General features: G+C 39.6%; 2 protein-coding genes across 8 annotated transcripts in view; one reads left to right on the top strand and one right to left on the bottom strand.

Moving 5' to 3' along the window:
• Nucleotides 1–11,007, top strand: part of LOC138178226 (uncharacterized) — a 40,105-nt gene extending 29,098 nt beyond the window's left edge. For 5 of the 7 annotated variants that reach the window (XM_069109847.1, XM_069109849.1, XM_069109856.1 and 2 more), the window contains 7 exons: nt 128–458; nt 1,005–1,308; nt 1,506–1,793; nt 2,544–3,760; nt 4,514–4,912; nt 5,620–5,775; nt 5,879–11,007. In XM_069109847.1, coding sequence (XP_068965948.1) covers nt 128–458; nt 1,005–1,308; nt 1,506–1,793; nt 2,544–3,760; nt 4,514–4,912; nt 5,620–5,775; nt 5,879–6,035 — 2,852 coding nt within the window. In that variant the 3' untranslated portion in view covers nt 6,036–11,007. Of the gene's footprint in view, nt 1–127; nt 459–1,004; nt 1,309–1,505; nt 1,794–2,543; nt 3,761–4,513; nt 4,913–5,619; nt 5,790–5,856 lie in introns of all 7 variants that reach the window. The other 2 variants (XM_069109850.1, XM_069109851.1) reach the window with 2 other exon arrangements.
• A 6,901-nt stretch (nt 11,008–17,908) lies between these two features.
• Nucleotides 17,909–18,837, bottom strand: LOC138178035 (uncharacterized). Its single transcript, XM_069109438.1, has 3 exons — nt 18,680–18,837; nt 18,330–18,414; nt 17,909–18,106 (listed from the first exon to the last, which is right to left on the bottom strand). The coding sequence occupies exons 1-3, from the start codon at nt 18,835–18,837 to the stop codon at nt 17,909–17,911; spliced, it is 441 nt and encodes a 146-aa protein (XP_068965539.1).
• Between the last annotated feature and the right edge of the window lie 467 nt (nt 18,838–19,304).

The following is a 19,304-nucleotide window of genomic DNA, read 5'->3' as shown; positions in this document are numbered from 1 at the left end:
TTATTTATACTCGTTAATGTTAAATGCTAGATAAGTTAAAATTTAGATGTTAGAAAATTGTTCTATGGTAGAAACTGTATCCACTTTCACGAAAAGATTATTAATAACATAAATGTCGAATTACTAGGCGGAGAACCTCCACCTGGGTGCAAGCTGACTCTAGGCTACAAAGAGGACGCCCAGGATCTAAGATCGTCGACGGAGGAGCTCGACTTGCAAGATCCCATTCACGAGCAAGATCTGAAAAGAGAATCGAAGAAACTGGCGAAAAGGCGAAAGGAGGATGGTTCCATGTCCGATTATAGCGGCAAACAATTAGACAGAGAAAGGAAGGACAGCAATTGCTCGGAAATCGTCCTGCTGAACATCAGTGGAAGAACGTCTAGACTCTCCTCCGTGGGTAGCCAAGGTTCAGGAGCCTCTGGCAAACTTTCCGTTGTCTCTGCCACGTCGTCCAGGTAGATTAATCAGTTGCTCGTTCTTGCAACGACCGCCCACGTTTATGCAAATTCCTACTTTTATAAAGAAAATTTTCTTTCAGCCACTAAATGCGTTATAATGTGTATTTATTTGATTTATCTTGTATAATTGAGAAAATTGTTCGTGTTATGTTCGTTCAAAGTGCATCTTTGTATCTTTTGTCGTACACACGTAAGAACATATAGTTAATTTTGACTTATTGAACTACCAACTGCAGAATAGGCGTTACTTTACTTTGCATTGAAAGCGACACGAAAAACTGCTCCAAGAACGTCCATTTTTTGAATATTTCCATATCGAAGGTTATGTATTTGCTGAAATTTAAACGCGTTGAAATTTGTTAAATACTAGTATATTGTAATATTGCGTTGCTTCACTTTTCTTCGATTTTTAAACAGATGTAACAACTGTTCTAAGACTATCGAGTGGCGTTGTGGTAGTTGAGGGATGAGAGGGAATTTCCGTAATTTGTATGTGCGTACGGACGATAACGAAAATTAATCGATATCGTAATTAATTGTCAGGTCGCCGAGTCCGCACAAATGTTTACTGGAAACGTCGTTCTGCGGAAGCAAACCTACACTGGCAGACAACTTGATAGAACCGTCGAAACCAGAGACCGACGACCTGGAGAAGATCCTGCTGAAACGTGAAGCAGACACGACGAAAGCACTGATTCCAGACAGCATAAAAGTATCGATGGTAGATGGAAACTTAAAACCAGATCCTCTGGATAAACCTAGGAGACGAGGACGAGAAGAGAGGAAGGAGATCTTCAAGAGAGAAGTGGAGATCACAAAAAGATTCTTGGAGAAGGTTAACATACAGGTAAAATCTAATCGACAACAAGGACTGGTTTTTCGAACAAACTCGTACCGTTCCCTTTCCTCTTTTCTTTTTTTTTTTTTTTTTTTTTTTTTTGCCAAAAAATGTTTCATCGATAATTTTTCACATATGAACGAAAAATTAATTTACAATATTAGTTCTGCAATATTATACATACGTTTTGTACGTGGATATTGAAGGTACCAGTGGTGAAGAAGTCAGGTGAATCGCCAAGTACAACGACGTCGCAGCAGCAGTCGGCGAGAAGTCAAGCGCAAGAGGTACAAAAGCCAGCGACCTTAGACTTCAACGACAAGAGGAAAAAAGCGCAGAACTTCAAAGAAATCGTACAGACCACTCCAACAACGAGCAGCGTGACCGGTAGTCCGAAGCTACCAAGGCATCAGAAAGTTCGCGATCTGGAAGGTTCGCGTACACCCAGTCCCTCTTCCGTTTCCAGGAAGAGCAGTTTCGCCTCTCTGTTTAAGGTACCCTCGTGCTTCCATGTTCGTAGTTCGTATTAACAGCGAATGCTTATTATGTATTTGATACACACGATCTGTCTAAAAGATGACCGAACTTTGGAAAAGTAACGAGACACGGGCAACGCTTTTGGCAAGAAATTTTTTACTTTATTCGAATCACATTGCTTACTTCGGGTAGCTACCAATTAAGTAACGGTAGACTAATAGAAATATATGTTTTTAGGGACAGGAAGTATATATCTTTGCAAGTTTGTATGGATTTTATGAAGCGTCGGTTGTTCGTTGCAGATAAACATGGAACTTGAACGTTCTACTAGATACAGTAGATGTTTTAGTTTGTAGTGGCGTTTGATCCTAGTCACGACAAAGAGACGAAGAACGAAGAGTAGAGAAAGAATATTCTTGCGTCGTAACGTCGAGAATATAGCAAAGATATCGATGTTTTGGAGCAATTGCTCCGGTATATATATATCCAAATACTTGCATTTTGCATTTGTTGGCAAAGTAAGAGAGAAGAATCCGCGTGTATCTCGATAGCAGCAGTCTCGTTAAACAGAGACGTTATTCGCTGAAGTAGTTCGGTTACCTTTTGGCACAGATCGCGTACAGTAGAAATTAGGCTTGTACGCTTCACACATCGTCCACACCTGGATTCCTGGCTTTGTCTTTGTAGAAGATCCGCTAGCTTAATCGAGAAGAATCTCGAACAAAAGACACTGCATGTACTTGACCACCGCGTGTTCAACTTTTAAGGCCCGTACAGACAGCAGTGTGTTGAGCCCAGAATCGCCATCTCCGAGCACGAAACCACGTCGTAGCCTCACCTCGAAGATCAAGGACACCACGGAGAGTCTGCGTAGCAGATCGAAATCGCGCGAGCGAGTAACCTTGGACAAAGGGTCTGGCAGTTTGAAAAAGGACTCGAAAAACAAGGGCGTGTTCTCCTCGACGTTGAGTCTGTTCAAGAAACGCGAGAGAAAGAAGAGTTATGACGAGGCGATAGCGGCATCCTGTGGCACGGAGTTGGATAGTTCCGGAGGACACCCGTCCTTAGAAAGCATAGGCCATGTGGAGTTTCGTTTTAACGCTGAAAAGGAGAGTCGCAAGGACGACTCGATCTTCATAAGCCTGCACGCGGATGACAGGAACTACGAGGAGGCTCTGCCTTCGGAAAGCGTGTCGATACCACTGGAAACGCCTACCAAGCTGCTGGACGAGTACGAATCGGAGCCTCGAACTGGAAGCATCGTAACGGAAGTGTCGATAGAGCATTATCCACCCACGACGAGGATAAAGACCGAAGCTATGATCGAAACTACGTCGAGGCCGTACTCGCGGGACAGCCAGACCAGCCAGATCATACCGCAGAGCAGTTCGAAGGATTCTGAGATCTCGAGGAGCTCCTCGAAGGACTCGAAGCTGAGTAATCACGGGAAAATCAGCGAAACCGTTGTGAGATCGTCGTCGTCCATCGATAGCAAACCTCCTGCGGACCATCGAATATCCAGCAGTTCGTCGAAGGACTCGATAGGAAAGAAGGAAGCTACGAAGCCGAAAAGGAAAAGCAAAGAGCTGCAACAACCTGTCGAACCAGCTGAGGTAGTCGAGGAAGATGTTTCAAGGCAGAAACAGAAACAAGTTGAAACGAGGGAACACGCGCCGGTTAAAACGGTGGAAAAGAGGCCAGACTTGTTAGATGACGGAACGAAAACTGCGGATGGACTGGTGAAGACACCAAGCGTGATCTCTGATCTGGATCATAATAGTTCGGAGTCAGAGAGAGACTCGGAGATCGAGTTTGTTAGGAACAAGGTGGAGAAACTTGCCGAGGAATTGCCTGACGAGAGGAAGGGACTGTTCTACGAGGAGAGCTTCGAAGAGGATCTTCCTTATGTACCCACCACCCTACCCCTGGAGAAAAGCGTGGCTGTGCCGATCCTGCCTGTGAAACAACGACTTCAGGAAGTAAGGTAAGTGTTATTTAAAATTGTGCTGTTATTGCTCGCTGATTGGAGCGTACTTTTCTTTCTCTTTTGTTTCACACGATGTCTGCAATGTTGCGATTCACTATCCGTTTATTCACAGCCCTGTTCAGAAGTCCTGAGACAATTACGTTCGTAAAGTATTGGAAGGTTTGCTTAAAAACGGCGAGAAGCTAAATATATAATAAAAAGGAGTCAAGTATATCATAAAGACAACGAGGAAATGATATTTAATGATTCAGAAAGTATACGCCACTAATGTATCAACGATATTAACGAAATGTAATTCTAGATTCTAAGAGTAAATTTCCAAGCTCTACATTTTTAAACAAACCTCTAAATTCTACACTTGGAAATACATTTCCAAGTTCTATTGGGTTGGCAACTAAGTGATTGCGGATTTTGTCATTAGATGGTATTGACAAAATCCGCAATCACTTAATTACCACAACCCAATACATTTTTCAACAAAATTTAAGATTCTAAAATAGAGTTCTAAATTTAAGATCTTTTAATAAAATTCTAAACTCTCAAATAGAATTCCAGATTCTGTATCTTTAAAAGAAATTCGAAGTTCTACGAATATCATAATAAGTGAAATTCACGATCTTCTCCAAACGTTTTCGTAGGAAAATCTTTTACGCAGAAAAAATGTCCAAAGACTTTTAAACAGAACTGTATCGCGACCACGAGTCTTATCTTCAACAACAATACCAAATTAATAACGTTATTTACGCCCAGAACGATACCAATCGAGAGGCCGCGTTCAACGACGCCGATAAACCCGACGCTGCTCGACGAGTTTGTGATGCAGACGTCCCTCGACGAGCGTCGTGTTGAGAAGATGAAGATATCATTGCCGCGAGAAGATAGCTTTAAATTGAAAAGTCCGCGGAAGCACGCGGCCAACACGTTTATGGAATTCGCAGGCAAAGTGCCTGACGGGGGACGGAAGAGCGCAGGTAAATCGCCGAGTCCTCCTCCACTGCCACCGAGGGCCACTGCTAGGCCGAGCAACTGGATCAACTTCGAGGAGATACCCGAGAAGAGGAAAGCGCCGAAAAGGATCCAGACGATTCCTCGACCTGAGGACGAGGTGAAATCGGGTGGATATAGCTACGTTCAACCGGAGGAATGCAGGTGCGTTCCTTCTTGTTGAGTGGATGATGGAAAACACACTGGTAGATTTTTACGCAAATTCGTGTTTTTATAAACCTAATTAAATATTAGGTTGTCCGAAAAGTTTCTTATGAAAGTTTTATAGGGAAATAATAGATGCAGAAGATTTGTCGTTTTATTGGGACAAAGTGGATCGTTCATGATTCGGTAAAATGATATAAAACAGAAAATGTGCATCTATTATTTCCATACGAAGCAAAAGAAACTCTTGGGATAACCTAACAGATGGAACTTGGTTGTAGGTAGAATTTTGTCATCCACTGGACGTTACAACAAGTCATGAAAATATTTGTTAGGTATATTCGTAATTAATTTCAGTATTTTTGTCTTTGTCATTTTATATGAATCGTTATCAATGAATGTTAATTTGTTACTCGTTACTTGTACCAGATTTATGTATCAACGTCGATCATGTTCATTCGTTGCTTGTAAAATTCACCAGTGAATTGCTAGGACAGCCTCGAAAATGTCTTTGATCGGTCTTCGTATGTATGTTCTTGAACAATCTTCAGATAATAATAAATTAAACGGCCAAGATTAAACAACCGAACGACGTAATCGACTTGACAAATCAAATTTCTAAATTAAATAATTATATGACATACGAATAATCTCAAAGTATCGCCAACGAAGAAACGCTATTAACTGTGAATTGTGTTACGAAACAGGTGCGAGTGCCATGAAGAATCTCGAAGGGCGTCGATGAAGGAAGCGTCCACGACAAGGACTTCTTCCTCTTGCAGCAGCAACGGAGAACGTCCTTGTAACGGTGACAATTGTACGGTGCCTACGTCGACGTCCATGGACCGTGCCAGTATCGTCAGGTAAATGCGCCCGGGTACGATCGTCGATCAAAGTCGTATTGCTCTCGTAGAACAATCGTCGAAGACGTTAGTGATGAGTAGAGGTCTGTTTCTGTATTTTCAGTGACAGCTCGCTGGAGTGTAGCCTGAGCATCGAGGAGAACACGACGCAACCGTTGTTCACGTGCTTGACGAAGCCGTTCAGCATGGATCTGGACGTTAGGTCGAATCGGTCCAGTATCGTATCCCAGGACGAGACTGACGAGACCCTGCACCAATAATAGTTTTTTTCACGGCACGCCTCGCCTTATTATCCTCCTGTTCAAACAAAAAAAAAAGTGAAATTATCTCCTTGTTGGAACTGTTCTCGAGCCGAGTTCTCGTTCCTCCTTTCGCCGATCCACTTGAAAAGAATCGCGTCGTTTATCTTTATAACGAATCAACTCTGCTCGCTCTCTCTCTCTCTCTCTCTCTCTCTCTCTCTCTCTTTCTTTCCTTCTGTGGAACGCTTTTTTATCGAACTCATTCTCCTCGCAAGATCGCAAACGTCTCACAATTCTCTGGTATGTGTCAATTTCAATAACGGAGTTCTATGCTCGTTTCATTGCGGCAACATCTTGTATAAGTTACACGCGTGTATCGACTTTGAAGCTACGCGTACTCACTGAGAATGAGATCAAGAGAAGATACGAATCGGATTCCAAGCGACAGAGTCGTTCGTTGTACGATAGACGTCGCGTGTAACGCGTTTCAAAGTGTCTGTACGTTTCGTAACGCGTGATTTTACAAAGGATGTAAGCGAAGATCGATATGTACATGTACACTCCCGTTCATAAGTGTTCGGACGCCTGCTGGTTTTATGCGAAACGGATCAGTTAACGACGATTAATCTATATTGTTAAGAAAACGATGAAATCGGTTGGAATTTTTCTATGAGTTCCGATACTGACTTAAGATTGGGAGTGTATATCGTTGAAATTTCCCTCGACTTTTCTCGTCGTTGGCTACGAGTCAAGGCTATCCTGTACTTGTTTCTTCGAGGTTGAACACGGTCGAACATCGAACGTCATTGCTGTTTAACGGCGCTTCGTAGTCGATTTTACGAAAAACGCGTCACGGAAACGCTCTGCCGCATTTCTCGCTATATCGTTTAACATACACACATACATATACACGAGAATACATATACACACTTGTACATACCTTGTAACGGTCATTCGTTCGAGAAACGTTTTTAGTCTAATTGCGTACCTTCCACGAGAACTCGTTCGTTCCTTCGTTACTAGATTCGCGTATTATACCTTGGAAACGAGGGCAAAGGCATGCTTGCTGATGCGCGCGTGTTGACCAAATGCTTCCTCACGACAGACAAGAACGTGGTTCTTGGAGATCTATTCGCGAACAGTGACTTTGAAAAGGCATTTTTGATCGTCGAAGCTCCTCGAGGTCCTTCGTCGCGCTCGAAATTGAAAGTAGTCGATATCTACCAGCTTAGACGCTGGAGAAATAATTAGCAGGCTGCAGATCTGCCTGAAAGCTAAACTAAGCTACGTCATGTTACGTTCAGTTTTAAGATATTTCCTTCGATACGTATACTACCGAAACTGCAACGTGATCGAAAGATTTCTATTTGTAATTTGTACTTTCGAAGCTAAGATAAAATAACTACCCTGTATGGTTTATTCGTTGCTTCTTGCGATGATTACATTTAAACTAAAGCAAAGAGTATTCCCGCAAAGCTCTAATAGCGGAACGTATTTTCGATGAATAACATTTCGTAAGATCTGTCCAAAATTGTAGAAACATCATCGATCGATTACTCTGAAACGATAGAGTACACAATATTGGGCTTATGCAGACAGATTGAAACATTTAAAGTCGCTGTACGAAACTAATTTTTATTCAACTACAGTTACACGGCTCTTTTATTTATTTATTTAACGGGGAACAATCAATATTAACTGCCTTTGTTAATATGTACTATATGTGTACTATAATGTATATCGTATATTATCGCTGCAGATAAGATCAGCCAAAATTAGATCAAAGAGTTTTATTCGAAATCTGTATAAGTATTGTATATCCACGTGCAGTAACGTGAAAGTGTCTAGCAAATATTATACTCTTGGACAGTAATATACGTATCGAAGCAAATACTTTTGAGTTTAACATAGCGCGGCTTAAGCCCGTTTTTCGATGGATCTCCGGCTGGAAGCTAGTTTCACGATCGCGTTTAGATCACTGTGAAAGCACAGGGGACCTCGAAGCTCGAATCACCAACGCGTGTTCTCGAATATCATCGGCCAACTTCGTCGTAACGAGCCCCGCAACGTTTTGTACACCGAACAGAGATAGTCGGAAGAGTATTATTTTGTCGATTGCGTGGCGTTGACAGTGGGGATCTCGTGTCACGAAGCAAGCTTACTTCGATGCTTCATCATATCATGTAGATAGACCTAAGTCTGTAAGTACCTCCGCAGGTGTAGAGAATTACAAGAATATCGTCAAACGTTCGAACAGCGAGCAATTGTTCTTATCGCGATTCTCTCGACTTTCGTGTACACGACGTATTCTATTGAAACTGAATGCGACTGACAGTCTGCGGATTTTCACGCGTTTGTAGGAAATTCGAAAGCGCAACGTTGCACAGTGTACGCGTAACGTGGAAACATACACAGAATATGCAAAAGTACGGTGCTCCGTATGTTACTTGCTGGATGAAACAATTTTCTACCTGGATTCTATTTTCCTAATTATATTCTCGGAAATGTGAATCTCCGCGTAAAGATCCGCGGTGATCAATCGTACACGAGAATCGAAAGAAACGAACGTTCGGACAATTTCATCGGACGCATATGATGCGTCCATTATCGATAGATCGTTCTATCAGTATTAAGATGAACGTGATTGTGATCGCATTTATGCGTGTGCGTGTGTGATAAACGCGTGTGCATTCGCATCGATGCACCCTGTGGTGCATATCATTTCCATATCCATTTGAAAAAGTCTCATTCCTCGGAAAGAATTCACCTTCGAGCTTCGAATATCAGAAATGAAACTCTTCCAAGTCAGCGAGTTTGACAGAGGAATACGACGATCTCCTATGGCTGCTGAATAGTGAGAAGCGAACGTATAAGTGTTTAGGAGCTTAAGCACGACGAAATCAAACCGACCACGAACCACAGAATCGATCTGATTGCGTTTTCGTTGATGTTACAGTGTTTCTTTCGGTTGCTTCGTCACTCGAGTAACGTCGTAACTTCTTTTCGAGATTCATGTTGGCTACAATAGATACAAGCCCGTTCCTAAATATCGGGACACGTTTATTATAAAATTTAACTGTGGGAAAAATCGTCGCAACGTTGTTTTCAACGTGTTAAAAATTTTGCTTAATTTGGACACTGGAAGAGTAAGATAAAGCGATTGCTAATTCGCTGAACATTCAGCTACGTTGCAATAAGAATCTCATCATTGACAAGCGATACACTGATGAAACTTCACGTTTGTACTATTATATTGTCCATTGCATTTCCTGGGTTTTTTCTTTTTTTTTTATTTTATATATTCCTTTAACGATTCAAATTCGTTTAGCGGATTTCCACGAATTTCTCGAATATTAAATGGAACTTTTTTTCTTAACGCTAGAACTACCGATAGTTAACACAAAATTATTTCTACCAAAGCCAGTGAAAATGACTGGTCTTTAAAAAATACATAATAATAGAATATTTTTATATTTATTGATTTATTACTTTCTTACAGAAGGAATTCCATGTTATGTAGTACATTTTTGATATTATTAATCCACCTGATCCGTAAACGAGGATTCACACATTTATAAAATTGTAGAACCGGTTATTTTCACTGGTGTGGTATTGCTAGTGTTAGCATCTAGCGATCTAGCGATCGATTCGGAATTTTCCTGATAACCGATATCGTCATGTCGAACGATACGCAGTAAAAATTTGAAAAACGTGTGGCAAGTTGTACAAAACGAGAAAACTGTTTAATTGGGGTTCTGTAAACAGATTACAGGATCCTTTTACACTTCGACAAGTATCATTTTGACTGATATTAGTATAAGTAACCCTGATACAAAATTATTTTCAATTTGAATACATAAAAGAGAAAATAAAATTCATTATATTATTCTTTTAGTTATCATTGCGAAAGTCATTACATCATTGCGGAAAAAATATAACACGACGTAGGAATTTTAAAATGAAATTGTAAAACCAGTCAATTTCATTGCTGTGGTAGTTCGTGGTAGTTCTAGTGTTAAGCATTAGATTTAGTTGAAACTGTCTCAACGAGATTTAAATCAAACAATCGATAGGTATAATCGTCAATTACCGTCATTTCCCTCTCCACGAGTAACTTTAACAAATTGTTTCTGATCATTGCGAATCTGTAACTCACATTCTGACTGATCAATCGTTTGCAGAATGACGTACCCCAATTATTTCGCGTGAGATCGACGACTGTCCCGATATTTATGAAAGTCAGTCAAATTATTTCGTAACTTTCGGACGACGGATCTCGATCATCCAAGCTTCCTAAAGCATCGACATTTTCGTTGTTTCAGCGAGCGCTTTTTCGCTCGTCCAAATTGTTCGCTACGACTAAGTTTCGAGTCGGATGATTCATCGAGTTAGAAAGAGCGCAACATTGCAGAAAGATTCTGTTCTGTGGATGTCGAATTGAAGAGTACAAGGTAATAGAAGTAATTGTAAAATTGTTCGATCCTCGTTAATCGAAAGAGTCTTATTTAATGGAATGGATCGCGTCGGATATAGTGAGTCGCGAATGTATTTGAACACATATTATAAAACGCTCTTATGTACATATTATATGTGTGTGTTATATCTGAATCTAAAACTCTTGCAAATAACTTTTACAATTTTTACCAAGCGTCTCTCCGGTCGTTGTCACGCGCAAATATAAAACTCTTGGTGTTTATCAACTTTGAGCAGCGTAATCGCGCTATAGCCAGGTCGATGCTAATGAAATTTCAAGATGTTTTTCACATGACGCGCTTAATATCGTCCCGTTTATGCCAAAACCAAAAATACCGTGCATGCTTTCATTTTGTCGTTCATGGTCTTTCTTCTTGCCCTTAGCTACGCAGATGTAAAGAGACGAGCGTCATAACTAAATCGCGGATTTTCCTGCGCATTTATGCGAAATCTAAAGACGCAGAAGCGCGTGGAATTCATACGATATTATACAAAAATATATAAGATATCCAAAGTATATTACGCTACGTCTTGTAATTTCTAACAAGTACGACAAATCTCCTTTAAAGGAATCTCCTTTCTACATTTTCGATCATGTTCGTAAACATGAAGATTTGCATAAAGATTCTGGTCCACGGTGTAATTGTAACGAAAGTGATACAACAACGTAATTTATTATATCGTAAACTCGATTTATTATTCTCAGACGTGTCCAATAATTTTACATTTGATCGCGATTTTTCACGATCTGTTGAATCGCGTATTTATGATGTTGTTGGCATAAGAAGGACGATATATTCATAGAAGATCTCTATAAACGTTCAAATACTTTCGTGAACCATTGTAAATCAGGTTTTAGGGTAAGTAGCGATTCCCGCGAGACGATAATTGAAGGAGAGAAGAAGAAGAAGAAGAAGAAAGGTTTCCGCTGAAATTGATCGCTCGGCTCTTTCGTACCTTTCCTTTGCCTTGTTAATCGACGATTAACCAAACCAGTTAGCAGGAACCAATTAGCTGTACCGATCGCAATTTAGCGATAACGTAGCGTACTCTGATCGGAGAACCCTGAAAGATTGTGTCAAGTTTCTTCGAAGAGGGATCAAAAGAAACGAAGATTCCTCGGCTCGTCGTCGAATTTTTCACCGCGTAAGATACGTTCCCATTAGCCGTGTACGATTATGCTAGTAGGCTGTGTTCAATTGCGGAACAATGTTCGTTCGAGTACACGAAGAAGTTGAGAAACGTGTCTCGTATATTTTCTTCGCAGCTCCATCTCGTCATCTCTCGTGTCCGCTATTCGTAAAATTCAAATTCGTACAATTTTATTTAAAAGTGGTCGTCGATCGATCTTTGTGCGTTTCTTTGGACAATCTGCAACGAGATTGTACATTTCTCCACGTAGATCGTTATGGATATCTTCTTTTTTTCTTCAACCATTTAGTCCATTTTTGTCGTCAATGTCTCGAGCTTGTTAAATCAATGACTTGCTGTAGAAACATGACGCGTCCACGTTTCGCGAAATTCGAATCTTTACAAGGAACAAATATTTCTTCGCTGGTTTCTTCGTGTTGCGTAAACTTATCAAACGTATAATTGCTTCGTAAATTCGTCAGAAGTAATATTTTTCTTTATATCGATACAATATATATTTATAATATTACATATAGTAAACTTACATGTAATACTATTAATATATATTTACATATAATTTTCCTACATCCAGCTATCTTCAACAATCATAATTTACCCTTGCCATTTCATGTTCCTAAAAACGATACCGCAACTTGCAAACTAATTCTACAGCAGTATGAAGCGATGACAAAAACAATGTAGAAGATATTTATTTAATTACAAAGTAGAAGGTATTTATTTAATTACAAAGTACCGGTGAATCGTTCAAACCGTTTCCCTACGAAACGCTAAAAATGGACACGCGATATTTTTCCAGCAAGTCGTCATCATTCGTATTTGTCATACGTAACGCGATTATTTTTTCTGTCTTCTTTCTCTGTCTTCCCTAACCACGTAGTCCATTTTTCCTCTCAGTGTCTCGAATTTTAACATAAGTTTTCCCATAAGCGATAAACGCAAGTGGAAGATGTGCGCGTCTCTTCTTGCATTTAGTACGAGAAATGTTGCATTCTCTTCTTGCATTTAGTACGAGAAATGCAACAAGATGTACGCATCTCAGCTTGCATTTAATACGAGAAATAGAAGAAAATCGGAGGAAAGAGAAAGAGATTTCCACAATTTTATTACTTCGCCGTCGGTGTGACAGAATCTGGTTAACACTTTGACTGCCACGCTGAAATCACATGTTTCGCTCAGGACGCCACGGGAGTATTTTTATTATTCAAAGCATATAATGGCAAAATAACAATAAATCGATGATGTAAGACAACATTCTTCCTCGATGCATCGTTTATCTTATTGGTGGTCACGGGTGACCACCGTGGCGCCTTGGTAACAGTCGATAGCGACGTATTATAACAAGACTTCGTTTATTTCAACAAACCAATCGCTCTTCGTTATTTCGTCGCAAGCAAAACGTGCAGGATATATCCTTGAAACGTGTACAAGATATTAGTAAACGGTATTTGCTCGTTCTGTATATAATGGTAAGGTACGTGCACACTTCTAACTTCAATTATATGATTACAAAGCAGCATTCACGATTATTTTCTAAGCTGTGTTTATAATAATATTCGTAGATTAGCCCTCAAACATATGGACGCAAACACAGTGCACTGTTAGATGCAAGATTTGTTTTCATTTTTTTTTTTTTTTTATTGATGTTTTAATAAAAATGTTTAATCGTTGAATGGGGCACTTTGAAACAAAAAGTGTGTGTTTGTTTCAAAGTATCTTGTGTTTATCGGTTATATCGAAAATGCCCTAACTGTCAATTTTCATTCAATCTTTACAATTGTAAGAAGTTGAAGCGCTCAGGTCACCGATGATCACCGTGGCAGTCAAAGCGTTAGTCGGTGCACAAAATGACACGAGTTCGTTTCGAGTTCTCCGATACGCATGTAGGAATTGAGCAAATCGTTCCGCTTTTATCTTCGAACGAGGAGAGGCGTGACTGACGCGTCTTAAAACGAGTCGCTAAACGAGTTAGCCAGTTAGCAGCTAGTTCGTCGAGGTCTACGGAAGGACGCTCGATCAACGAGTCTTTTCTTAGATGTTGATGTTTAGCTTGGGACCCTTCGTCGGCGATTTAATCTTAGCGATTTGACGCCGCAACCACCGTTTTCCGCAACTTTTCATATTCCTACTCTTGCTTCGCAATTCGTTTGCGTTTTCCCGGTCGAAACGATGGAACCGAGGAAAAGAGAAATGAGAAATTCTGGAGATCGTCTGCTCTACGCAGACGAAACTTCTGCTCTGCAGACAATCTTCGAGCGTAATTTAAATTATTCGCCGTACGCATTGATCGAATCGATCGAATTTTCAACACTTTCGCTGCGATATTCGTCGATTACAACAACGATTAGACTGAGGATTTTTGTGCAGTTTTGCGGTTCTATCGACGCAAACAAATGGAGAATTAAAGAAATTAACGACTACTTCCGTTTCAATATTCCTTACATTTTTTACTTTTTTTACTTTTTGGATTTTTCAATCTCTCGTAAACGCGTAAAAATCCGCAGCCTAATGACGAGTAACGCGAAGCTTTCGATGTTTCGCAAATATTTCACTTTGAATATTTCAACTCTACGATATTAATTAAATTGTTCGATCGTATCAATATTTAAGCATGCGCGTTTGATATTTAGACTGTGGGTGTTGATGCAAATTTTTATCCTCGTCAGCACAAGCAACGTAATGGAAATTTTATATTGCCAACGAGTACTATATTTTGAATATTTTTTCATATTTTTGCATACAATATGCACTCCACATAGGCGGTATGTATATTTTCTACAAGTCTGTCTATGATAAATCGTTCAACGTACGTGCGTTCTTCCATTTTTCAATTTTCTACAAACGCATCAACGTCCATAGTCTGTCCGAATTATCGCCAGACGTTCTTTTCACGATCTGCTGCCGTTTGATTCGCGCGTTCGACGAACGTGTTTTAATTCTGTCTCGTTTCGAGAACAGCGAAAGCTTCTCCGATTGTTCCAACATTTTCCGAATAACTTTCAATAATTCGAAATAAGTATGGAGACGAGTTCGAACGAACGAACCTCTGCTGTATAGATTATCTGCACAAAAATACATTGAAGAAAGGCTTTTCCGATCCGACAAACGGTGGGAAGCAAATAAAGAAGAAAACGAAAAAAAACCGGGAAGAATATAAAAGTTGTAAAGGCTCCTACGCGCGTTGAAACACGTTGCAACGCATCGACACCTAAGTTTCACGTAATCTGCTTCGGTTTACCTCCGCGTTATCGATTCCTTTCATTTCGTGGCGCGATACCGAACTTGAAACGCGTATTTCAAAATGTCTCAGCATTTCCCAATTCCAGTGTGGTTATCGGTACTAGGAGGTTGATCGCGAAGAATACGAAATCGAAGACTCAAACGAAATAGCCAGAAACACGGTTAACCGAGAGCGACGGTTTTTCTAATCGCGCGTTATCGAAGCAACCAGCAACGAACGAACCGAGCGATCATAGAAATTATTCGCGTCTACGTGATTCTGCTTTTCAACGTCTATCGGATAAAGTTCGGCCAAGCATCGAGAAACAAAGCACAACGATCAGAGTCTAGCGTAAATTACGTTCGGTATCGTTGCCACCCTCCGCGATATGTCGAAAAATGCGTCCGATCGGGCCTTGTTCATCGACCAAGACACGATTCTGACTGCTGCATCGATACAAATTGCTTCCGTAATCGAACTACATGGCCTGTAACACGCGTGGCGAAAGCTAAATCGCACGAAGAAGCGAAAACGCGCATCGCGACGTGTTGGAACGCGTACAGGAGCCTCGAGGGAAACTCCCAAAACTCACTGGGGCGTCGCAGCCCGATTACAACCACCCTTCCAGCCTCCCTTAGCAATACACGTCGTTACACGGTTACTTTTTAAGCTACTTGACGACTAGCGGACGTCTACCGAGATATTTCGATGTTTCTAAAGAAAAAAAAAATATGTTGTGTAAATAAAAAAGAATCGCAGGGCGCATGTCGCGGTGACGCTGCAGAGAATCGTGGTATGAGAGAGTGGGAGAGAAAGAGACAAGAGAGGAGAGAGATTAAGGAGAAACGAAGAAAAAGAAAAAAGAAGAGAGTGAGTGTGAGAGAAAAAGGAAACGATAAGAAAGAAGGGAAGCAACCGGACGGAGAAAGAGAATAAAAATGGTGTTTGTGTTTTGACGGCTGGCTCAATCATTTCAAACATCGCGTTCCTCTAGACACTAGACTGTAGAATGCTCTCTCGCCGTCAGCAAGTTGTGAGACCGGAGGCAGCAGCGTGTACCGGAAGTTGTGGAATTCCGTGGTCAAGGAATCGTCCACGAGGCGAGAAATTTATGAAAAAGACGAGAAAAGAAGGAAAGGAAGAAACAGTTTGTTAGAAAATATCGCGAATGTTCAGGAATGTTAACTATCGATGGAAATACACAGGTTTTGCAATGTTAATCCAAGGCAGATGGTTCTCGATGTGAGATCGTTCGACACAGCGACGAGCTTCTTCTTTTTTCTCTGAAAAAATCTTCCGACGTCGCTTAAGTTTGACTGGAACGTGTTCGTAGGCCTCGTAGTAATCTCAGAAGATTTTATTATTATTATCTGCTATTACTATTATGCGTTGACGCAGATATGTCTGAATTTCCCTTTCGCTTCTGCCATTTAATGAAATTGTTACGTTAACGTTCTTTATTAATTTACCACCATATATTAATACGTTATTCGTCGTTAAAATTTAAAAAATTCACGTTAATACTGTACCACGGATGAAACGATGTTCTTTTTAGTTTAGAAACCAATCGAATCGAAAAAGAGTGCAAGTCAATTTTTTGGTATTATTCGATAATGATTATTATTCGACGTTGAAAATGAAAGATAAAAATAAAAATGTTATTCTCGCGTTGGTTACGAATAAGATTAGAGTGACATACTCTTCAAACAAAATTCGCATAAGATGGAGTTTAACCCATAATAGCTTTCAACAATTAATGACAAATTATTGTACGTTCGCTGTTATTTAAACTATTCGAAGAAAAAATGTAACACGGTGATCTTCGTTAAAATTAAGTTTAATTAAGTTTAATTAATTTAATTAAAATTAAAGAAAATTAGGCGTATCTGGGTTGAATCGCTTCTGATTCGATCTTGATGATCCTCTGGTGGGTTGTTCGGAGCTCGTCGCTGGTCGAGTCGTCTTATTGACGAGCCGGAAGTTGCACGCAAAGCGGTTGTATCGCGGTGAAAGGAGCGTCGAGGTGACGAAGAGAAAAGCAAGGAATATTCGAGGAACAGACCGAAGAAATAAATATTTATAGGTTCGACAATGGGAAACGATCGACTCGCGTTGTTAATTAAAGTAATAGGGAAATTGAAGAAACAACTCCGCTCGGTGTTAACTGTAATAAGAATCTTTTTCTTTAGGCGCGAGGAAAAGAAAGAGATGGAAAGAAGAAAAGAAAGAGGGAAGAGAAAAGAAAGGAGGGAGAAAGAAAAAAAAATAGGAGAAAAGTGGCGTAAAAAACAAAAAAGAAATCCGTAGGAAAGAAGATAAAAGCAAGAAGCTTCGTCGCGGACGGCTCTAAGCCTGTTATTTTCTGAGAAACAGCAAATTATTTATTCCTATAGAGTCTATTCTTATAAATATAATAACTTTCGACTGAGTTCCGCGTCGACTTACCGGAAGTAACGTGTTCGTATCCGCAAATTCGTTCGCGCGTAAAACGATTATAAGAAATTTCGAGGATGAACAAAAAGAAAAAGAAAGAAAAAGAAGAGAGAAGAAAAGAACGTAAGAAAGAGATGGACATTTTTCGCTGTATATATGTATGTTTATTCTCAAAGAAATTATACGGCTATTATTATATACATATATATATATATACACACATACAAATGAAAGAATTACATTACGAACAAGATATAAATAAATAAATAAATATGTATATATATATATATATGTATATATAGAAAGAGAAGAAAAATTGGAATTACGAAAGACGAAGAGGGAAAAGAGGAAAAATAATGGCGGAGTGTGAATTATGAGAATAACGTATGATGCTACTTATACGATATTTCGAAGCACGTCTGTTTATGGAATTGTTACAGAATGAATTCAATAAATATTATCTTAATACGATTTCAATGCTGGCGATCTTTTAACGATGACATTGTTAAACGTGTACGAGAACAGCTTGCGATTCTGGTCTCGGTGCAAAGTTCTTCATTTTAATTCATCTACTTTCAACTAACTCTGTACTGAATCATTGTGTACTAATCTGATTTCATTTAATATATTGACTGTTAAGCCTTTGGATCTTGGATTTTGCTGGCGTCCTGTAACTACTAACGCGCTTCGTCTCCTCCCTCTTAGCATTCTCCTTTTCCTCCTTCGAGTCCACCGCCACTGGCTGATCATTGTCAAGCAGAACAATCGTTGCCGCTGTCGTCGTTATTATCGAATTCTGGTCCTGCATCGATTGCTGAAAATACGGCATTGATCAGTAAGTCGAGCGTAAAAGTACATTTTCTTCAATATGATAAATTGAATATTTAAGGAAAAAGTAGGAGAAAGAAAGATAATGGTCCTGTCTGTACTGTAATTAGTCACCAAAGGAATGTTTGTTCATTTTAGGTGTTCTGAATTAATTAGATGGAAATTTTTCGAAGAAGATTCGCAGATAGTTCGATAGGAAGAAAAGTTACCTGCATGATGTTCAGTAAGAAGAGAAAAGCAAGCAACGTTAGAGCACTAAGCGCAGCTCCCTTGTCGCCTCCTTTACCTTTGCCACTGAAAATATTCGTAATACCACGATAATTATCTGAATAATTATAATATAAATATAATAATTATAATGATGATAATAATTTAACGACAATCTAACTAACAATTGATTATCTCAATAATTTAGTAACAACGATCAAGAAGTAAGTAAGTTCGTAACACAAGCTGTATATTTTTGTAAAAGAACTATTTCTTTGTCATTTGTATCAAGATGCCACGATTTTGCCAGTTATGCAACACGAGAATTCTAATCGATATTAGCGTTCTTCACCCTCGCGAACTATGATGATATCCTCCAGATTCGCTATGATGGTATCCTCCAGATCCGCTGTGGTGGTAGCCACCAGCAGGGCCACTATGGTACCTATCAACATTAGGATAATAAGAATCCTTGTAGCCTCCAAAGTTCATCAAGGATTTAAACGTCATCTGTAAGAAGGTTTATCGACAGTTTACAGAAATGCATCCACAGTTACCATTTTTAACGTCTTCTTAAAAAAAAAAGTACCTACCACGTTTGGTACTTCGAAAAAGTCATAAATTTTGAAAGAAATAATTTCAACGGTTCGTAAAAATTTCTATCTGTGCTACTGCTTTCGGTACTTTGCCAAGTGGTAACGTATTTAATTCTGAAGGAAAATAAATTGTAATAGAAAAATTGTAAATTTAGAAGAAATTCATCGAAGATTCGAACATCGTTTAAAAAAATTAAAAAATTAATTAATTAATAATGTATCGGTATAATCGATTTTCAAAGGAATTGTAATTATGCAGGAGAACTCGAATTTTCTTGATAGGAAACACTTTCGAGTCACAGGTGTCTCACCTTCAACGAATCACCGACAAACGCGCAAAGAAGCTTCCGTCTTTCGCAACCTTCCGTCTTTGCGCGTTAA

The sequence above is a fragment of the Bombus flavifrons genome, chromosome 3 (genome assembly GCF_040668555.2).
Source record: "Bombus flavifrons isolate JBK064 chromosome 3, iyBomFlav1_principal, whole genome shotgun sequence".
NCBI classification, from domain to species: Eukaryota; Metazoa; Arthropoda; class Insecta; order Hymenoptera; family Apidae; genus Bombus; species Bombus flavifrons.
This window is presented reverse-complemented; position numbering and strand designations above follow the sequence as displayed.

Coding starts and splice junctions, on each gene's coding strand:
- LOC138178035 (XM_069109438.1), bottom strand. CDS start 18,837: ATGACGTTTAAATCCTTGATGAACTTTGGAGGCTACAAGGATTCTTAT. Junction 18,415..18,679: donor TATCATCATAGTTCGCGAGG/GTGAAGAACGCT, acceptor GAATATTTTCAG/TGGCAAAGGTAAAGGAGGCG. Junction 18,107..18,329: donor TCTTACTGAACATCATGCAG/GTAACTTTTCTT, acceptor CCGTATTTTCAG/CAATCGATGCAGGACCAGAA.